The 20,345-nt window shown below is 42.3% G+C and overlaps 1 protein-coding gene across 1 annotated transcript in view; it reads left to right on the plus strand.

The window, feature by feature from the left end:
- Positions 1 to 20,345, plus strand: part of Col4a1 (Collagen type IV alpha 1) — a 417,480-nt gene that overhangs the window by 303,664 nt on the left and 93,471 nt on the right. Inside the window, exon 15 of the mRNA XM_071667042.1 lies at positions 15,815 to 16,050. Coding sequence (XP_071523143.1) covers positions 15,815 to 16,050 — 236 coding nt within the window. The remainder of the gene's footprint in view (positions 1 to 15,814; positions 16,051 to 20,345) is intronic.

The raw sequence follows: 20,345 nt of genomic DNA on the forward strand, positions 1-20,345 counted from the left end.
TGTGGAAGTCGAGAACATTATCTCGGAAAGCAAAAATGGGTATGTTTGAAGGAATAGTGGTTCCAACGATGTTGTATGGTTGCGAGGCGTGGGCTATGGATAGAGTTGTGCGCAGGAGGGTGGATGTGCTGGAAATGAGATGTTTGAGGACAATATGTGGTGTGAGGTGGTTTGGTCGAGTAAGTAATGTAAGGGTGAGAGAGATGTGTGGAAATAAAAAGAGTGTGGTTGAGAGAGCAGAAGAGGGTGTTTTGAAATGGTTTGGGCACATGGAGAGAATGAGTGAGGAAAGATTGACCAAGAGGATATATGTGTCAGAGGTGGAGGGAACGAGAAGTGGGAGACCAAATTGGAGGTGGAAAGATGGAGTGAAAAAAATTTTGAGTGAGCGGGGCCTGAACATGCAGGAGGGTGAAAGGCGTGCAAGGAATAGAGTGAATTGGAACGATGTGGTATACCGGGGTTGACGTGCTGTCAGTGGATTGAATCGAGGCATGTGAAGCGTCTGGGGTAAACCATGGAAAGTGTGTGGGGCCTGGATGTGGAAAGGGAGCTGTGGTTTCGGTGCATTATTACATGACAGCTAGAGACTGAGTGTGAATGAATGGAGCCTTTGGTGTCTTTCCTAGCGCTACCTCGAACACATGAGGGGGAGGGGGTTGTTATTCCATGTGTGGTGAGGTGGCGATGGGAACAAATAAAGGCAGACAGTATGAATTATGTACATGTGTATATATGTATATGTCTGTGTGTGCATATATATGTGTACATTGAAATGTATAGGTATGTATATTTGCGTGTGTGGACGTGTATGTATATACATGTGTATGTGGGAGGGTTGGGCCATTCTTTCGTCTGTTTCCTTGAGCTACCTCGCTAACGCGGGAGACAGCGACAAAGCAAAATAAATAAATAGAATAAATATATATATATAATGTTGTATGGTTGCGAGGCATGGGCTATGGATAGAGTTGTGCGCAGGAGGATGAATGTGCTGGAAATGAGATGTTTGAGGACAATGTGTGGTGTGAGGTGGTTTGATCGAGTAAGTAACGTAAGGGTAAGAGAGATGTGTGGAAATAAAAAGAGCGTGGTTGAGAGAGCAGAAGAGGGTGTTTTGAAATGGTTTGGGCACATGGAGAGAATGAGTGAGGAAAGATTGACCAAGAGGATGTATGTGTCGGAGGTCGAGGGAACGAGGAGAAGTGGGAGACCAAAGTGGAGGTGGAAAGATAGAGTGAAAAAGATTTTGTGTGATCAGGGCCTGAACATGCAGGAGGGTGAAAGGAGGGCAAGGAATAGAGTGAATTGGATCGATGTGGTATACTGGGGTTGACGTGCTGTCAGTGGATTGAGTCAGGGCATGTGAAGCGTCTGGGGTAAACCATGGAAAGCTGTGTAGGTATGTATATTTGCGTGTGTGGACATATGTATGTACATGTGTATGGGGGTGGGTTGGGCCATTTCTTTTGTCTGTTTCCTTGCGCTACCTCGCAAACGCAGGAGACAGCGGCAAAAAAATATATATATATATATATAATTTTTTTTTTTCCAAAAGAAGGAACAGAGAAGGGGGCCAGGTGAGGATTTCCCTCAAAGGCCCAGTCCTCTGTTCTTAACACTACCTCGCTAACGCGGGAAATGGCGAATAGTTTGAAAGAAGAAAAATATATATATATATACATAAACGCGCACACACACACACATATACATACATATACATTTCAACATATACATGCATACACATACACAGACATACATATAACACATGTACATATCCATACTTGCTGCTTTCATCCATTCCCATTGCCACCCCGCCACAAATGAAATAGTATTCTCCTCCTCCTCCAGTGAGGCAGCATCACGAACAGACCAAAATGGCCACATTTGTTCACACTCAGTCTCTAGCTGTCATGTGTAATCCACTGAAACCACAGCTACCTTTACACATCCAGGCCCCATAGACCTTTCCATGGTTTACCCCAGACACTTCATATGCCCTGGTTCAATCCATTGACAGCATGTTGACCCCGGTATACCACATCATTCCAGTTCACTCTATTCCTTGCATGCCTTTCACCCTCCCATATGTTCAGGCCCCGATCGCTCAAAATCTTTTTCACTCCATCCTTCCACCTCCAATATGGTCTCCCACTTCTGACACATATATCGTCTTTGTCAATCTTTCCTCACTTATTCTCTCCATGTGTCCAAACCATTTCAATACACCCTCTTCTGCTCTTTCTACCACACTTTTTATTACCACACACCTCTCTTACCCATTCAGTACTTATTCGATCAAACCACCTCACACCACATATTGTCCTCAAACAATTTATTTCCAATGCATCCACCCTCCTCCAAACAACCCTATCTGTAGCCCATGCCTCACAACCTTATAATGTAGTTAGAACCATTATTCCTTTAAACATACTTATTTTTGCTATCCGAGATAACACGCTTGCCTTCCACACATTCTTCAACGCTCCCTGAACCCTCGTTCCCTCCCACACCTGTGACTCGCTTATGCTTCCATGGTTCCATCCACTGCTTAGTCCACCCCAGATCCTAAAACACTTCACATCCTCCAGTTTTTATCCATCAAACTTACCTCCCAATTTACATGTCCGTTAACCCTGCTGAACCTATTAACCTTGCCCTTCTTCACATTTACTCTCAGCTTTCTTCTTTCACACACTTTACTAAATTCAGTCACCAGCTTCTGCAGTTTCTCACACGTATCAGCCACCAGCGTCCCTCCCAAGACTCTCTCTCCACAACAGACTGCTACTTGCCCCTCATTTCCAAATCTTCTTGCATTCACCTCCCTAACAACCCCATCATAACACAAATTAAACAACCTTGGAGACATCACAACCCCTGCCGCATTCCTACATTCACTGAGAACCAATCACTTTCCTCTCTTCCTACAGTACCACATGCCTTTACATCCTCGATAAAAACTTTTCAGTGTTCTAAACAACTTGACTCCAACACCATATATTTCTTTATACCTTCACAGAGCATCTCTATCAACTCTAACATTATGCCTTATCCAGAATCCTCAAAATGTATCATAAATCCATTTGTTTTTCTAAGTATTTCTCACATAACATTCATTCAAACGCAGGACAGACCTGATCCACACATCCTCTCCACTTCTGAAACCACAACTGGCTCTTCCCAATTCTGATGCTCTGTAATTCCTTCACCCTCTCAATCAGTACCCTCCCATCTAATTTTCCAGGAAATACTCGCAAATATCAACCTCTGTATTTGAGCACTCCACTTTTATCCCTATGCTTTACACAATTGGCACTTATGGCAAGCATTCTGCCAATCCTCAGGGCACCTCACCTGAGACACTACATACATTAAATAAACCTACCAACCCCCAGTCAACAATACAGTCACCCCCTTTTTTATAAATTCCACTGCAATAACATCCCACCCGCTGCCTTGCCGGCTTTCATCCTTCCCCAAAGCTTTTACTCCTCTTCTCTGTGTTCCAAATCATTCTTCCCTCAACCTCTCACTTTTGAACACCACTCGACTAACACACCCTATATCTGCCCTCTTTCATCAGAACAAATTCAACAAACCTTAAAAATACTCATTCCATCTCCTTCTTCACATCACCACTACTTTTCACCTCCCATTAGCCCCTTCACTGATGTGCTGTCTTACCACTTTCTTTAACCTCCTTCCAAAACATCTTTTTCTTTCTCCTCAACTTTAACGATACTCTCTCACCCAACTTCATTTGCCCTCTTTTTCACCTTTTGCACTTTCTCTTGACCTCTTGCCTCTTTCCTTGTATACATCTCCCAGTCATTTGCGTTATTTTCCTGGCAAAATTCGTCCAAATGCCTCTCTCTTCTCTTTCGCTAGTAATCTTATTCCTTCATCCCACCACGCACTTCCCTTTCTAATCTGCCCCCCTCCCACGCTTTCATGCCCCAAGCATCTTTTGTGAAGCCTTTACTTCTTCCCCCCCAAAAACATCCCCTTCCTCCCCCTCCCCTTCGTCCTTTGTTTTCACCTTTTTTTCCCTTCTGTACTCCCCCCAAAAAACATGCAAATTAAAACATAAACCCATACATTTTAGCATTAAATATTTAAAACATACACAAATACATATAACACATTTTAAAATTAATTATACCCTTTCTGCCTTTTTTTTTCCGCCGGGCCAAATTTATCACAAAATGAAATTACAAAACCCCCCCCCCCGCATTTTTGGCGAGGGGAGCGCTAAGAAAAGACAACAAAAGTCACATTCGGGTTCCCCTCAGTCTCTATCTGTCATGGATAATGCCCCCGAAAAACAGTCCCTTCCCACATCAGGCCCCAAAAAAACTTTTCCATGGTTTTTCCCCCGACACTTCACATGCCCCAGTTCAATCCTTGGGCAGCACGTCGACCCCGGTTTTACCTTTTCTTTTTTAAATTTGTTTATTCCTTGCACACCCTTTTTTTTTTCGTCCCCTTTACCCCAATTTGGTCTCCTGCTTCTCCCCATTCCCCTTTTTTCCCTGACAATAAAATCCTCTTTGTCGTGTTTCCCCCTCATTCATCTATGTCATTCTCTCCCAAAAAGGAGGGGAAAGTTTCAGTGAAGGGTTTTGGAAAGTTTTTTACTGGAAAAAGGGGAAAGGGGGTGAGAGTGTGTGCAAAGAATAGAGGGAAATTTGGAAAAATGTGGAAAAATGAGGTCGACATGGTTTCATTGGGTGGACCAGGGTTTTAAAAAGTTTGGGTTAACCATGGAAAAAGTCTCCCGGGGCCCCGGATGGGTTTTTTTTTGTTTTCCCCATGCTACCTCACTAACTGGGGAAAATGCAATCAATTTTTTTTTAAAAAATTTTGAAACTGCATTTTTAATTTTCAGTTTTATTAGCTTTAGTTATGGCTAATGAATTTTTTTCTGTAAGACACCACCATTACTAGGGGAATTTTATTTGAGGGAGGCATATGGCCTTTAAATGAAACCTTTCGATGATTTAAGTAATTTTTTTTTTTTCTTTTTTTTTTTTTATTCCGCTGATCTCCGCGTTTGCGACAGGTAGCGCAAGGAAACAGTCGAAGAAGGGCCCCAAAACCCACCCCTCATACACATGTATATACATACGTCCACCCCGAAAAATATACATACCTACACAGCTTTCCATGGGTTTCCCCCGGGACGTTCCTTTCCCTTGATTCAATCCACTGACAGAAAAAAAAAAACCCGTAAAACCCGGGTTTTTCCCAATCGCTCCAATTCACTCTTTTCCCTTTCCCCTCCTTTCCCCCCTGCATGTTCAGGGCCCCTATCACAAAAAATCTTTTTCACTTCTTCTTTCCACCCCCAAATTTGGGTTTTCCCCCCACTTCCCCTTTTTCCCTCCACCCCCGACACATTATATCCTCTTGGTCAATCTTTCCTCACTCATTCTCCCTTTGTCCCCCAAAATTTCAAAACCCCCTCTTCTGCTTCTCAACCACGTCTTTTTTTAAACGTTTCTCTTCCCCTTGGGTTACTTACCCCGTTTCAAACCCCCGAAACACCCCACATTGCCCTCAAACATCTCTTTTCCCAGAACACCCATCCCCTGCGCAAAATTCTTTTAAATAGCCCCCTCGCAACCTTAAACATTTTTGGGAAAACCACTTTTCCCTTTTAAAATCCCCTTTTTTGCTTTCCGAGAAAGGGTTTCGATTCCACATTCTTAAAGGTCCAAAATTTTTCCCCCTCCCCCCCCTATGATCCATTTCCCGTTTCCCAAGGGTTTTCCATCCGCGGGCCAGACCCACTCCCGATATCTAAAAAACTTCATTTTCCCCCCAGTTTTTCTCCATTCAAACTCCCCTTTCCCAAAATTGACTTGACTAAAAACCCCTACTGTACCTAAAAACCTTGTTTTTATTACATTTCCCTTTTAACTTTTTCTTTTCACCACTTTACCAAACTCAGTCCCCAAAGCTTCTCCCAGTTTCTCACATAAAATAAACCCCCCAAGGTTTGTATCATCAGCGAACAACAACTGACTCACTTCCCAAGCTCTCTCATCCCCAACAGACTTCATACTTGCCCCTCTTTCCAAAACTCTTGCATTCACCTCCCTAACAACCCCATCCATAAACAAATTAAAGAACCATGGAGACATCACACACCCCTGCCGCAAACCTACATTCACTGAGAACCAATCACTTTCCTCTCTTCCTACACGTACACATGCCTTACATCCTCGATAAAAACTTTTCACTGCTTCTAACAACTTGCCTCCCACACCATATATTCTTAATACCTTCCACAGAGCATCTCTATCAACTCTATCAAGTAATATTTATGTAGATGTATTACTTGGGTGAGTGTGTAACATGAACTTGTGATTAAAATTATTAAAGGAAACATTGGCAGTATCCTTTTTAATAGCGATATTCACCTTATGATTAATTTCTCTGCTACAGTAATTTTGAATTAAGCCTGTGTGAAATAGTTTCACTCCATGGGAACACTTCATGTCAAATAGAAAAATAGGAACAGCATGTAAGTAGATGGATTGTTTTTTTTCTGAATTGTGCATAAATGGAATGCATAGATGGGTAGGATAAAGTGATGTATAGTGATAATGGAACTGATTAATTCATATAAAAGAAGATATTGAATGAATAGTACTGAAGCCTTAAGATTATGATAGTTTTTATTGATAGTGGCACTCAGTATGTGTTGGAGAGATCCCCTTGTGCACATAATGTTGGTAAAAACATTGAGGCATCTGTATGGATGTTAGAATTGTATTTGTTGGATTTTTTTATATGTATTCATGACGTATCGAGGTTAGGTGAAATTATTTTTTTTTTATTTTCATACAGGGTACCCCAGGCCAACCTGGTTTTCCAGGGGCAAAAGGTGACAAAGGTGAATCAGCATTTGCCCTGCCAGGCCTTCCAGGTTCTAAGGGTGAACCAGGCCGACCTGGACAACAAGGTCTCCCAGGAATAAAAGGAGAAAGAGGCTTCTCAGGAAGAGTTGGCCCACCAGGCTTACCAGGTTTAAAGGGGAACATTGGACAAAGAGGTAAGTTTTTAAATGATAGCTGATTTCTTTAATATGATGCAAATCATTTCATCTTAACTTTTCAATCCTACCATATATACTCGTCTTTAAGTCTACCTCATGTATAGGTTGACCCTTGATTTTTGGCCAAGAAATCATTAATTTATGATATCCTGGTGTATAGGTCAACCCAAGTGTTTGAGGGTAATGGAACAACAGATCAGGGTAATAAAGCTTCATATTCTATGGCATATAAAACTCATTTCAGAGAATCTTCTTTATAGAACACTGCATCCTGTAAACTGCAGTTTGTTGAGCCTGAAACACCTAGCGCCGAAGGCAAATTCTTAACATTTGTTATTAAGGCACTCTACATTGAAATGCAGCTAGTTTCAGCAAAAATATTGTATATATCCATTCAAGCATTTATTCAAGTCAATTAGGATGGAATATTATTATAATACGTTTTTTTTTTTAATTGAAACCAATTCAAAAAGCGATTACGATAACATCTTTTGAACAACAAAAGAAAGCGAGTCAAGTGTATTCATCACGATTTTATCCCGTTTTCCACTGTAATATATGTGTCATTTCAGCAAAGATATTATATTTCCTTGAATTTCTTTTATCAAGCACATTATGAATAGAATATCATTGTAATATTATATTTATTTATTTTTTATTTTATTTTGCTTTGTCACTGTTTCCCACGCCTGCGAGGTAGCGCAAGGAAACAGATGAAAGAAATGGCCCAACCCACCCCCTCACACATGCACACACACACACACACACATCCACACACGCAAAAACATACACACCCACACATCCCAACGTACACACATATATACACACATGCACACAATTCACACTGTCTGCCCCCACCCACCCCCATCGCCACCCCGCCACACAAGGAATAACATCCTCCTCCCTCCTCATGTGCGCAAGGCAGCACCAGGAAAAGACAACAAAGGCCCCATTCACTCACACTCAGTCTCCAGCTGTCATGCAATAATGCCCGAAACCACAGCTCCCTTTCCACATCCAGGCCCCACAGAACTTTCCATGGTTTACCCCAGACACTTCACATGCCTCGATTCAATCCATTGACAGCACGTCGACCCTGGTATACCACATCGATCCAATTCACTCTATTCCTTGCCCGCCTTTCACCCTCCTGCATGTTCAGGCCCCGATCACTCAAAATCTTTTTCACTCCATCTTTCCACCTCCATTTTGGTCTCCCACTTCTCCTCATTCCTACCACCTCTGACACATATATCGTCTTTGTCAATCTTTCCTCACTCATTCTCTCCATGTGCCCAAACCATTTCAAAACACCCTCTTCTGCTCTCTCAAGCACGCTCTTTTTATTTCCACACATCTCCCTTACCCTTGCATTACTTACTAGATCAAACCACCTCACACCACATATTGTCCTCAGACATCTCATTTCCAGCACATCCATCCTCCTGCGCACAACTCTATCCATAGCCCACGCCTCGCAACCATACAACATTGTTAGAACCACTATTTCTTCAAACATACCCATGTTTGCTTTCCAAGATAATGTTCTTGACTTCCAAACATTCTTCAAGGCTCCCAGGATTTTCGCCCCCTCCCCCACCCTATGATTCACTTCCACTTCCATGGTTCCATCCGCTGCCAGATCCACTCCCAGATATCTAAAACACTTTACTTCCTCCAGTTTTTCTCCATTCAAACTTACCTCCCAATTGACTTGACCCTGGGGATAGGGAATAAAGAATACTTACCACGCATTCCTCACTTGTCGTAGAAGGTGACTAAAGGGGACGGGAGCGGGGGGCCAGAAACCCTCCCCTCCCTGTATTTTAACTTTCTAAAAGGGGAAACAAGAAGGAGTCATGTGAGGAGTGCTCATCCTCCTCGAAGGCTCAGATTGGGGTGTCTAAATGTGTGTGGATGTAACCAAGATGAGAAAAAAGGAGAGATAGGTAGTATGTTTGAGGAAAGGAACCTGGATGTTTTGGCTCTGAGTGAAACAAAGCTAAAGGGTAAAGGGGAAGAGTGGTTTGGGAATGTCTTGGGAGTAAAGTCAGGGGTTAGTGAGAGGACAAGAGCTAGGGAAGGAGTAGCACTACTCCCGAATCAGTAGTTGTGGGAGTATGTGGTAGAGTGTAAAAAAGTAAATTCTAGATTGATATGGGTAAAACTGAAAGTTGATGGAGAGAGATGGGTGATTATTGGTGCATATGCACCTGGGCATGAGAAGAAAGATCATGAGAGGCAAGTGTTTTGGGAGCAGCTGAATGAGTGTGTTAGTGGTTTTGATGCACAAGACCGGGTTATAATGATGGGTGATTTGAATGCAAAGGTGAGTAATGTGGCAGTTGAGGGAATGATTGGTATACATGGAGTGTTCAGTGTTGTAAATGGAAATGGTGAAGAGCTTGTAGATTTATGTGCTGAAAAAGGACTGGTGATTGGGAATACCTGGTTTAAAAAGCGAGATATACATAAGTATACGTATGTAAGTAGGAGAGATGGCCAGAGAGCGTTATTGGATTACATGTTAATTGATAGACGCACGAAAGAGAGACTTTTGGATGTTAATGTGCTGAGAGGTGCAACTAGAGGGATGTCTGATCATTATCTTGTGGAGGCGAAGGTGAAGATTTGTGGGGGTTTTCAGAAAAGAAGAGAGAATGTTGGGGTGAAGAGAGTGGTGAGAGTAAGTGAGCTTGGGAAGGAGACTTGTGTGAGGAAGTACCAGGAGAGACTGAGTACAAAATGGAAAAAGGTGAGAACAAAGGAGGTAAGGGGAGTGGGGGAGGAATGGGATGTATTTAGGGAAGCAGTGATGGCTTGCGCAAAAGATGCTTGTGGCATGAGAAGCGTGGGAGGTGGGTTGATTAGAAAAGGTAGTGAGTGGTGGGATGAAGAAGTAAGATTATTAGTGAAAGAGAAGAGAGAGGCATTTGAACGATTTTTGCAGGGAAAAAATGTAAATGAGTGGGAGAGGTATAAAAGAAAGAGGCAAGAGGTCAAGAGAAAGGTGCAAGAGGTGAAAAAGAGGGCAAATGAGAGTTGGGGTGAGAGAGTATCATTAAATTTCGGGGAGAATAAAAAGATGTTTTGGAAGGAGTTAGATAAACTGCATAAGACAAGGGAGCAAATAGGAACTTCAGTGAAGTGGGCTAATGGGGAGGTGATAACAAGCAGTGGTGATGTGAGAAGGAGATGGAGTGAGCATTTTGAAGGTTTGTTGAATGTTTTTGATGATAGAGTGGCAGATATAGGGTGTTTTGGTCGAGGTGGTGTGCAAAGTGAGAGGGTTAGGGAAAAGGATTTGGTAAATTGAGAAGAGGTAGTAAAAGCTTTACGGAAGATGAAAGCCGGCAAAGCAGCAGGTTTGGATGGTATTGCAGTGGAATTTATAAAAAAAGGGGGTGACTGTATTGTTGACAGGTTGGTAAGGTTATTTAGTGTATGTATGATTCATGGTGAGGTGCCTGAGGATTGGCGGAATGCTTGCATAGTGCCATTGTACAAAGGCAAAGGGGATAAGAGTGAATGCTCAAATTACAGAGGTATAAGTTTGGTGAGTATTCCTGGAAAATTATATGGGAGGGTATTGATTGAGAGGGTGAAGGCGTGTACAGAGCATCAGATTGGGGAAGAGCAGTGTGGTTTCAGAAGTGGTAGAGGATGTGTGGATCAGGTGTTTGCTTTGAAGAATGTTTGTGAGAAATACTTAGAAAAATAAATGGATTTATATGTAGCATTTATGGATCTGGAGAAGGCATATGATAGAGTTGATAGAGATGCTCTGTGGAAGGTTTTAAGAATATATGGTGTGGGAGGCAAGTTGTTAGAAGCAGTGAAAAGTTTTTATCGAGGATGTAAAGCATGTGTACGTGTAGGAAGAGAGGAAAGTGATTGGTTCTCAGTGAATGTAGGTTTGCAGCAGGGGTGTGTGATGTCTCCATGGCTGTTTAATTTGTTTATGGATGGGGTTGTTAGGGAGGTGAATGCAAGAGTTTTGGAAAGAGGGGCAAGTATGCAGTCTGTTGTTGATGAGAGAGCTTGGGAAGTGAGTCAGTTGTTGTTCGCTGATGATACAGCGCTGGTGGCTGATTCATGTAAGAAACTGCAGAAGCTGGTGACTGAGTTTGGTAAAGTGTGTGAAAGAAGAAAGTTAAGAGTAAATGTGAATAAGAGCAAGGTTATTAGGTACAGTAGGGTTAAGGGTCAAGTCAATTGGGAGGTAAGTTTGAATGAAGAAAAACTGGAGGAAGTAAAGTGTTTTAGATATCTGGGAGTGGATCTGGCAGCGGATGGAACCATGGAAGCGGAAGTGAATCATAGGGTGGGGGAGGGGGCGAAAATTCTGGGAGCCTTGAAGAATGTGTGGAAGTCGAGAACATTATCTCGGAAAGCAAAAATGGGTATGTTTGAAGGAATAGTGGTTCCAACGATGTTGTATGGTTGCGAGGCGTGGGCTATGGATAGAGTTGTGCGCAGGAGGGTGGATGTGCTGGAAATGAGATGTTTGAGGACAATATGTGGTGTGAGGTGGTTTGGTCGAGTAAGTAATGTAAGGGTGAGAGAGATGTGTGGAAATAAAAAGAGTGTGGTTGAGAGAGCAGAAGAGGGTGTTTTGAAATGGTTTGGGCACATGGAGAGAATGAGTGAGGAAAGATTGACCAAGAGGATATATGTGTCAGAGGTGGAGGGAACGAGAAGTGGGAGACCAAATTGGAGGTGGAAAGATGGAGTGAAAAAAATTTTGAAGTGAGCGGGGCCTGAACATGCAGGAGGGTGAAAGGCGTGCAAGGAATAGAGTGAATTGGAACGATGTGGTATACCGGGGTTGACGTGCTGTCAGTGGATTGAATCGAGGCATGTGAAGCGTCTGGGGTAAACCATGGAAAGTGTGTGGGGCCTGGATGTGGAAAGGGAGCTGTGGTTTCGGTGCATTATTACATGACAGCTAGAGACTGAGTGTGAATGAATGGAGCCTTTGGTGTCTTTCCTAGCGCTACCTCGAACACATGAGGGGGAGGGGGTTGTTATTCCATGTGTGGTGAGGTGGCGATGGGAACAAATAAAGGCAGACAGTATGAATTATGTACATGTGTATATATGTATATGTCTGTGTGTGCATATATATGTGTACATTGAAATGTATAGGTATGTATATTTGCGTGTGTGGACGTGTATGTATATACATGTGTATGTGGGAGGGTTGGGCCATTCTTTCGTCTGTTTCCTTGAGCTACCTCGCTAACGCGGGAGACAGCGACAAAGCAAAATAAATAAATAGAATAAATATATATATATAATGTTGTATGGTTGCGAGGCATGGGCTATGGATAGAGTTGTGCGCAGGAGGATGAATGTGCTGGAAATGAGATGTTTGAGGACAATGTGTGGTGTGAGGTGGTTTGATCGAGTAAGTAACGTAAGGGTAAGAGAGATGTGTGGAAATAAAAAGAGCGTGGTTGAGAGAGCAGAAGAGGGTGTTTTGAAATGGTTTGGGCACATGGAGAGAATGAGTGAGGAAAGATTGACCAAGAGGATGTATGTGTCGGAGGTCGAGGGAACGAGGAGAAGTGGGAGACCAAAGTGGAGGTGGAAAGATAGAGTGAAAAAGATTTTGTGTGATCAGGGCCTGAACATGCAGGAGGGTGAAAGGAGGGCAAGGAATAGAGTGAATTGGATCGATGTGGTATACTGGGGTTGACGTGCTGTCAGTGGATTGAATCAGGGCATGTGAAGCGTCTGGGGTAAACCATGGAAAGCTGTGTAGGTATGTATATTTGCGTGTGTGGACATATGTATGTACATGTGTATGGGGGTGGGTTGGGCCATTTCTTTTGTCTGTTTCCTTGCGCTACCTCGCAAACGCAGGAGACAGCGGCAAAAAAATATATATATATATATATAATTTTTTTTTTTCCAAAAGAAGGAACAGAGAAGGGGGCCAGGTGAGGATTTCCCTCAAAGGCCCAGTCCTCTGTTCTTAACACTACCTCGCTAACGCGGGAAATGGCGAATAGTTTGAAAGAAGAAAAATATATATATATATACATAAACGCGCACACACACACACACATATACATACATATACATTTCAACATATACATGCATACACATACACAGACATACATATAACACATGTACATATCCATACTTGCTGCTTTCATCCATTCCCATTGCCACCCCGCCACAAATGAAATAGTATTCTCCTCCTCCTCCAGTGAGGCAGCATCACGAACAGACCAAAAAGGCCACATTTGTTCACACTCAGTCTCTAGCTGTCATGTGTAATCCACTGAAACCACAGCTACCTTTACACATCCAGGCCCCATAGACCTTTCCATGGTTTACCCCAGACACTTCATATGCCCTGGTTCAATCCATTGACAGCATGTTGACCCCGGTATACCACATCATTCCAGTTCACTCTATTCCTTGCATGCCTTTCACCCTCCCATATGTTCAGGCCCCGATCGCTCAAAATCTTTTTCACTCCATCCTTCCACCTCCAATATGGTCTCCCACTTCTGACACATATATCGTCTTTGTCAATCTTTCCTCACTTATTCTCTCCATGTGTCCAAACCATTTCAATACACCCTCTTCTGCTCTTTCTACCACACTTTTTATTACCACACACCTCTCTTACCCATTCAGTACTTATTCGATCAAACCACCTCACACCACATATTGTCCTCAAACAATTTATTTCCAATGCATCCACCCTCCTCCAAACAACCCTATCTGTAGCCCATGCCTCACAACCTTATAATGTAGTTAGAACCATTATTCCTTTAAACATACTTATTTTTGCTATCCGAGATAACACGCTTGCCTTCCACACATTCTTCAACGCTCCCTGAACCCTCGTTCCCTCCCACACCTGTGACTCGCTTATGCTTCCATGGTTCCATCCACTGCTTAGTCCACCCCCAGATCCTAAAACACTTCACATCCTCCAGTTTTTATCCATTCAAACTTACCTCCCAATTTACATGTCCGTTAACCCTGCTGAACCTATTAACCTTGCCCTTCTTCACATTTACTCTCAGCTTTCTTCTTTCACACACTTTACTACACTCATTCACTAACTTATACAGTTTCTCTTCTAAATCAGCCACCAGTGCTGTATCATCAGCGAACAACTGACTCACTTCCCAAGCCCTCTTAGAACAGACTGCATACTTGCCCCTCTCTCCAATACTCTTGCATTCACCTCCCTAACCACCCCATCCTTAAACAAATTAAACAACCATGGAGACATCATGCACCCCTGCCGCAAACCAACCTTCACTAGGAACCAATCATTTTCCTCTCCTACTCGTACACATGCCTTATATCCTTGGTAAAAACTTTTCTCAGGCACATACTTTGTGAAAGGGCTCCTCATTTGTTGCCAAACCAAGTGTCTGAACTGGGCAAACTGCCACATTTGCAGATTTGTATTGTGTTGTATACTGCATTGTCTATGTATTAAGGATATCCATGAAGTAACTGTTTTCACTTAAAACTTTGCATGTTGATTGGTATATGACCATCGTGAGCAAGTCCGTTAGAGAGCCCTAGAGCCTATCCAAACTAGGCTGTGTTTGCACTGTCTTGTAGAAATGCCAAATGGAATGGCTCTTTACTTTCTCCTTGGTAAGCTCTTTAGGTTTTAGTAGAATATCCTTTATCATGTCATATGACTTGGTTGACTTGTCAAGCCAGTTAAGGATCTCAGCCACCTTCTCCTCAAAGGATAAAGAAATGCAATATTTTTAGTTGCTCTGAGAGTGTTTCCCTCAGCTAAGTTTTCCTACCTGACGGTAAATAATTCAGCACAGTCTTCTCTCGTATATAGCTTCAGTTTGGGAACTTTGTTACTCATATAATACTGGGGGTGCTAGTGGACTGCTTCCACCCTTGAACTGCAGCTAGTTCAGGAACATGTCTGTTTGTTAATTTTTTTTCATGTTAGCTGAGATGGCACAAGCAACTGAATACCCAAATCAAGGCCATCTCATTAATACTATGTATAGATATATACCCTAACCTAAGCTAGGTACCCATTTTATCAACCAACTCCTAAGGGCCGATAAATAACCGAGTTGACTGTGGACCTACTGCCACAACCAGGATTCAAACATATGTGCATGATCGTGGATGGCCCTTGAATGCATCACAGTCAGCAACACTAATCACTGCACCATGAAGGTCCTCCTCCTAACTCAGAAGAAATATAATTTCCTGTTGCTCATGGATGGTTGGATGGTCCTCTCTTGCTTGATATCACACTTCTCCTACCCCTTCTTTCATTCATTGTCATCTCTCCTCATCATAGTTTTGAGGTTGGCATAGCTCAAGATTCTCAGCCTAGTCATTTGGCTCATCATCAGGATCATCCATGTTAGCTTTCATGTGTTGAAGTATGCAACAGTGAACATGCATAGTACCTTAAGACCTTGGCAAGTGTCATTTGTGTGTCCAGGAGATGGGGGTCCCATGAGTATAACACTTCACCCTGCCATACACATTGATAATGTAATTTGGTAATTATCATTATTTTGAGAGGCACATACTGTATGAAAAAGCTCTCATCTTGTTGCCAAACCAGGTGTCCAAACTGGGCAATGTGTAATGTGTTGTATGCTGCACAAAGTGCCTGTAATAAGGATATGACTAGCTTGAGGTAACTTTGCAAATGGATTCATATAGTATAGCTTTTATGGATATTTACTTTAGAAACCTTCATTCACTAATTTGTTGCAGGTCAAAGAGGTCTGGATGGTATCATTGGTCGTAAAGGTGAACCTGGACGTTGTAAGAAGGGGGAACCTGGAGAACCTGGTCGTCTAGGTGAGCAGGGTGACAAAGGAGAACCAGGTCTACCTGGTCAGGATTATGTACAAGTTGGAGATCCTTTGAACAAACCAGGCCCTCCAGGCTTACAGGGTGATCGTGGACCAAGAGGACCTCAGGGCCTTAAAGGAGAACCAGGAATTACGGTCAGGATATAACATAAATATCTAATGTATATTTAACTTTGCAATGTATGTATTTCAATGCAAAGAAAGTAATTACTGTTGATTAAAAAATAGGAATTATTATCTTAAAGCAGGTAGATTTGAAACTCTTAAATGTTTTATAGGGACTAACAGCACTGGGAGTTGGTGACTGTGATGTGATAGAATGGATTGCTACCAATTAACCAAAGCCTCTTCAAAGTGATGAGCATTTCCAGGATACATTGAATTTGAATGTCCACCATACATCATATCCTAAACAGAATATTTCTTGCAATACAACCTTCAGTTAGTTTATGTACAGTGTAGAGATGTTTCTTTCTTTGTTATTGCTTCATGTGCCCATTTTGAAATCAGATTTTGTAGCTGATGTGTTATGACAGTTAAAAGAAAAAATGGAATGTGTCAGTGCTTTAAAAGCCTTCAGACAGATACTTAGGCTTCAAGTTTTGTTCCTTAGTTTTAAATCAGTGCACTAAACTTCAATAGCGACTGAGATGGTAGTGTCCAGTAGCCGTGCCAACAAAAGAACATTTACTTGAGTTTTCTACGAAGGAAATAGACTTGCTTTCAGTTGGAGCAAGATGACCAGGCCGATGATCCTGAATTATCACTTGTCTTTGTATTATGGAGAGGGAGATTTTATAAACACTAACCATTTCAGGGTCAAAAGTTGACCAAGTTAAGTCAGAAGGTTTTCTAGCAAAAGTGGAGTCATTGTTGCCAGCACCCTCTTGACCTTGACAACATTGTAGTTTAACTGATCCTGCTGGTAATTTTATGAACTTTTATAGTTTAGCAGCCATGAAAAATTTATCAGTAAATCACATTTGATATAGCAGTAAAAGACTTTTTTAAGAGAAAACAATAAATTGAGTAGTCTGTATCTCATTGTGGGTAGATATGTGATAAATCGTGCTCCAAGGCTGTTTACATGTTACTCAAGCCTTTAACTCATACTTTTTAGTGTGTTTTGGTGAAGTATCTACAAATCTACATGTTATTACAGCGAAAGTAACGTACAGAATTTATTTCTGAAGTGATAATTGTATCATTATTATATAAATATCTCTGGGGATAGGGGAGAAAGAAACTTCCCACACATTCCTCATGTGTCGTAAAAGGCGACTAAAGGGGATGGGAGCAAGGGGCTAGAAACCCTCCCCTCCTTGTATTTTAACTTTCTAAAAGGGGAAGCAGAAGGAGGAGTCACACAGGGAGTGCTCATCCTCCTCAAAGGCTCAGATTGGGGTGTCTAAATGTATGTGGATGTAACCAAGATGAGAAAAAAGGAGAGATAGGTAGTATGTTTTAGGAAAGGAACCTGGATGTTTTGGCTCTGAGTGAAACAAAGCTCAAGGGTAAAGGGGAAGAGTGGTTTGGGAATGTCTTGGGAGTAAAGTCAGGGGTTAGTGAGAGGACAAGAGCAAGGGAAGGAGTAGCACTACTCCTGAAACAGGAGTGGTGAGAGTATGTGATAGAGTGTAAGAAAATGAAATCTAGATTGATATGGGTAAAACTGAAAGTGGATGGAGAGAGATGGGTGATTATTGGTGCATATGCACCTGGGCATGAGAAGAAAGATCATGAAAGGCAAGTGTTTTGGGAGCAGCTGAGTGAATGTGTTAGTAGTTTTGATGCACAAGACCGGGTTATAGTGATGGGTGATTTGAATGCAAAGGTGAGTAATGTGGCAGTTGAGGGAATAATTGGTGTGCATGGGGTGTTCAGTGTTGTAAATGGAAATGGTGAAGAGCTTGTAGATTTATGTGCTGAAAAAGGACTGGTGATTGGGAATACCTGGTTTAAAAAGAGAGATATACATAAGTATACGTATGTAAGTAGGAGAGATGGCCAAAGAGCGTTATTGGATTACGTGTTAATTGATAGGTGCGCGAAAGAGAGACTTTTGTATGTTAATGTGCTGAGAGGTGCAACTGGAGGGATGTCTGATCATTATCTTGTGGAGGCGAAGGTGAAGATTTGTAGAGGTTTTCAGAAAAGAAGAGAGAATGTTGGGGTGAAGAGAGTGGTGAGAGTAAGTGAGCTTGGGAAGGAGACTTGTGTGAGGAATGACCAGGAGAGACTGAGTACAAAATGGAAAAAGGTGAGAACAGTGGACGTATGGGGAGTGGGGCAGGCATGGGATGTATTTAAAGAAGCAGTGATGGCTTGTGCAAAAGATGCTTTTGGCATGAGAAGTGTGGGAGGTGGGTAGATTAGAAAGGGTAGTGAGTGGTGGGATGAAGAAGTAAGATTATTAGTGAAAGAGAAGAGAGAGGCATTTGGATGATTTTTGCAGGGAAATAATGCAAATGAGTGGCAGATGTATAAAAGAAAGAGGCAGGAGGTCGAGAGAAAAGTGCAAAAGGTGAAAAAGAGGGCAAATGAGAGTTGGGGTGAGAAAGTATCATTAGATTTTAGGGAGAATAAAAAGATGTTTTGGAAGGATGTAAATAAGGTGCATAAGACAAGGGAACAAATGGGAACTTCAGTGAAGGGGGCTAATGGGGAGGTAATAACAAGTAGTGGTGATGTGAGGAGGAGATGGAGTGGGTATTTTGAAAGGTTTGTTGAATGTGTTTGATGATAGAGTGGCAGATATAGGGTGTTTTGGTCGAGGTGGTGTGCAAAGTGAGAGGGTTAGGGAAAATGATTTGGTAAACAGAGAAGAGGTAGTAAAAGCTTTGTGGAAGATGAAAGCCAGCAAGGCAGCGGGTTTGGATGGTATTGCAGTGGAATTTATTAAAAAAGGGGGTGATTGTATTGTTGACTGGTTGGTAAAGTTATTTAATGTATGTATGACTCATGGTGCCTGAGGATTGGCGGAATGCTTGCATAGTGCCACTGTACAAAGGCAAAGGGGATAAAAGTGAGTGCTCAAATTACAGAGGTATAAGTTTGTTGAGTATTCCTGGGAAGTTATATGTGAGGGTATTGATTGAGAGGGTGAAGGCATGTACAGAGCATCAGATTGGGAAAGAGCAGTGTGGTTTCAGAAGTGGAAGAGAATGTGTGGATCAGGTGTTTGCTTTGAAGAATGTATGTGAGAAATACTTAGAAAAGCAAATGGATTTGCATGTAGCATTCATGGATCTGGAGAAGGCATATGATAGAGCTGATAGAGATTCCCTGTGGAAGGTATTAAGAATATATGGTGTGGGAGGCAAGCTGTTAGCAGCAATGAAAAGTTTTTATCGAGGATGTAAGGCATGCGTACGTGTAGGAAGAGAGGAAAGTGATTGGTTCTCAGTGAATGTAGGTTTGCGGCAGGGGTGTGTGATGTCTCCATGGTTGTTTGTTTATGGATGGGGTTTTTTGGGAGGTGAATGGAAGAGTTTTGGAAATAGGGGCAAGTATGCAGCCTTTTGTGGATGAGAGAGCATTGGAAGTGAGTCTGTTGTTGTTCGCTGATGATTCAGCACTGATGGCTGATCCTTGTGAGAAACTGCAGAAGCTGGTGACTGAGTTTGGTAAAGTGTGTAAAAGAAGAAAGCTGAGAGTAAATGTGAATAAGAGCAAGGTTATTAGGTACAGTAGGGTTGAGGGACAAATCAGTTGGAATGTAAGTTTGAATGGAGAAAAACTGGAGGAAGTGATGTGTTTTAGATATCTGGGAGTGGATTTGGCAGCGGGAACCATGGAAGCGGAAGTGAATCATAGTGTGGGGGAGGGTGCAAAAGTTCTGAGAGTGTTGAAGAATGTGTGGAAGTCGAGAACATTATCTCAGAAAGCAAAAATGGGTATGTTTGAAGGAATAGTAGTTCCAACAGTGTTATATGGTTGCGAGGCATGGGCTATGGATAGATTTGTTTGGAGGAGGGTGGATGTGTTGGAAATGTTTGAGGACAATATGTGGTGTAAGGTGGTTTGATCGAATAAGTAATAATAGGGTAAGAGAGATGTGTGGTAATAAAAAGAGTATGGTTGAGATAGCAGAAGAGGGTGTTTTGAAATGGTTTGATCACATGGAGAGAATGAGTGAGGAAAGATTGACCAAGAGGATATATGTGTCAGAGGTGGAGGGAACAAGGAGAAGTGGGAGACCAAATTGGAGGTGGAAAGATGGAGTGAAAAAGATTTTGAGTGATCGGGGCCTGAACATGCAGGAGGGTGAAAGGCATGCAAGGAATAGAGTGAATTGGAACGATGTGGTAAACCGGGGTCGACGTGCTGTCACTGGATTGAACCAGGGCATGTGAAGCGTCTGGGGTAAACCATGGAAAGTTGTGTGGGGCCTGGATGTGGAAAGGGAGCTGTGGTTTTGGTGCATTATT

This window comes from Panulirus ornatus, chromosome 11 (assembly GCF_036320965.1).
Source record: "Panulirus ornatus isolate Po-2019 chromosome 11, ASM3632096v1, whole genome shotgun sequence".
Taxonomy (NCBI): Eukaryota; Metazoa; Arthropoda; class Malacostraca; order Decapoda; family Palinuridae; genus Panulirus; species Panulirus ornatus.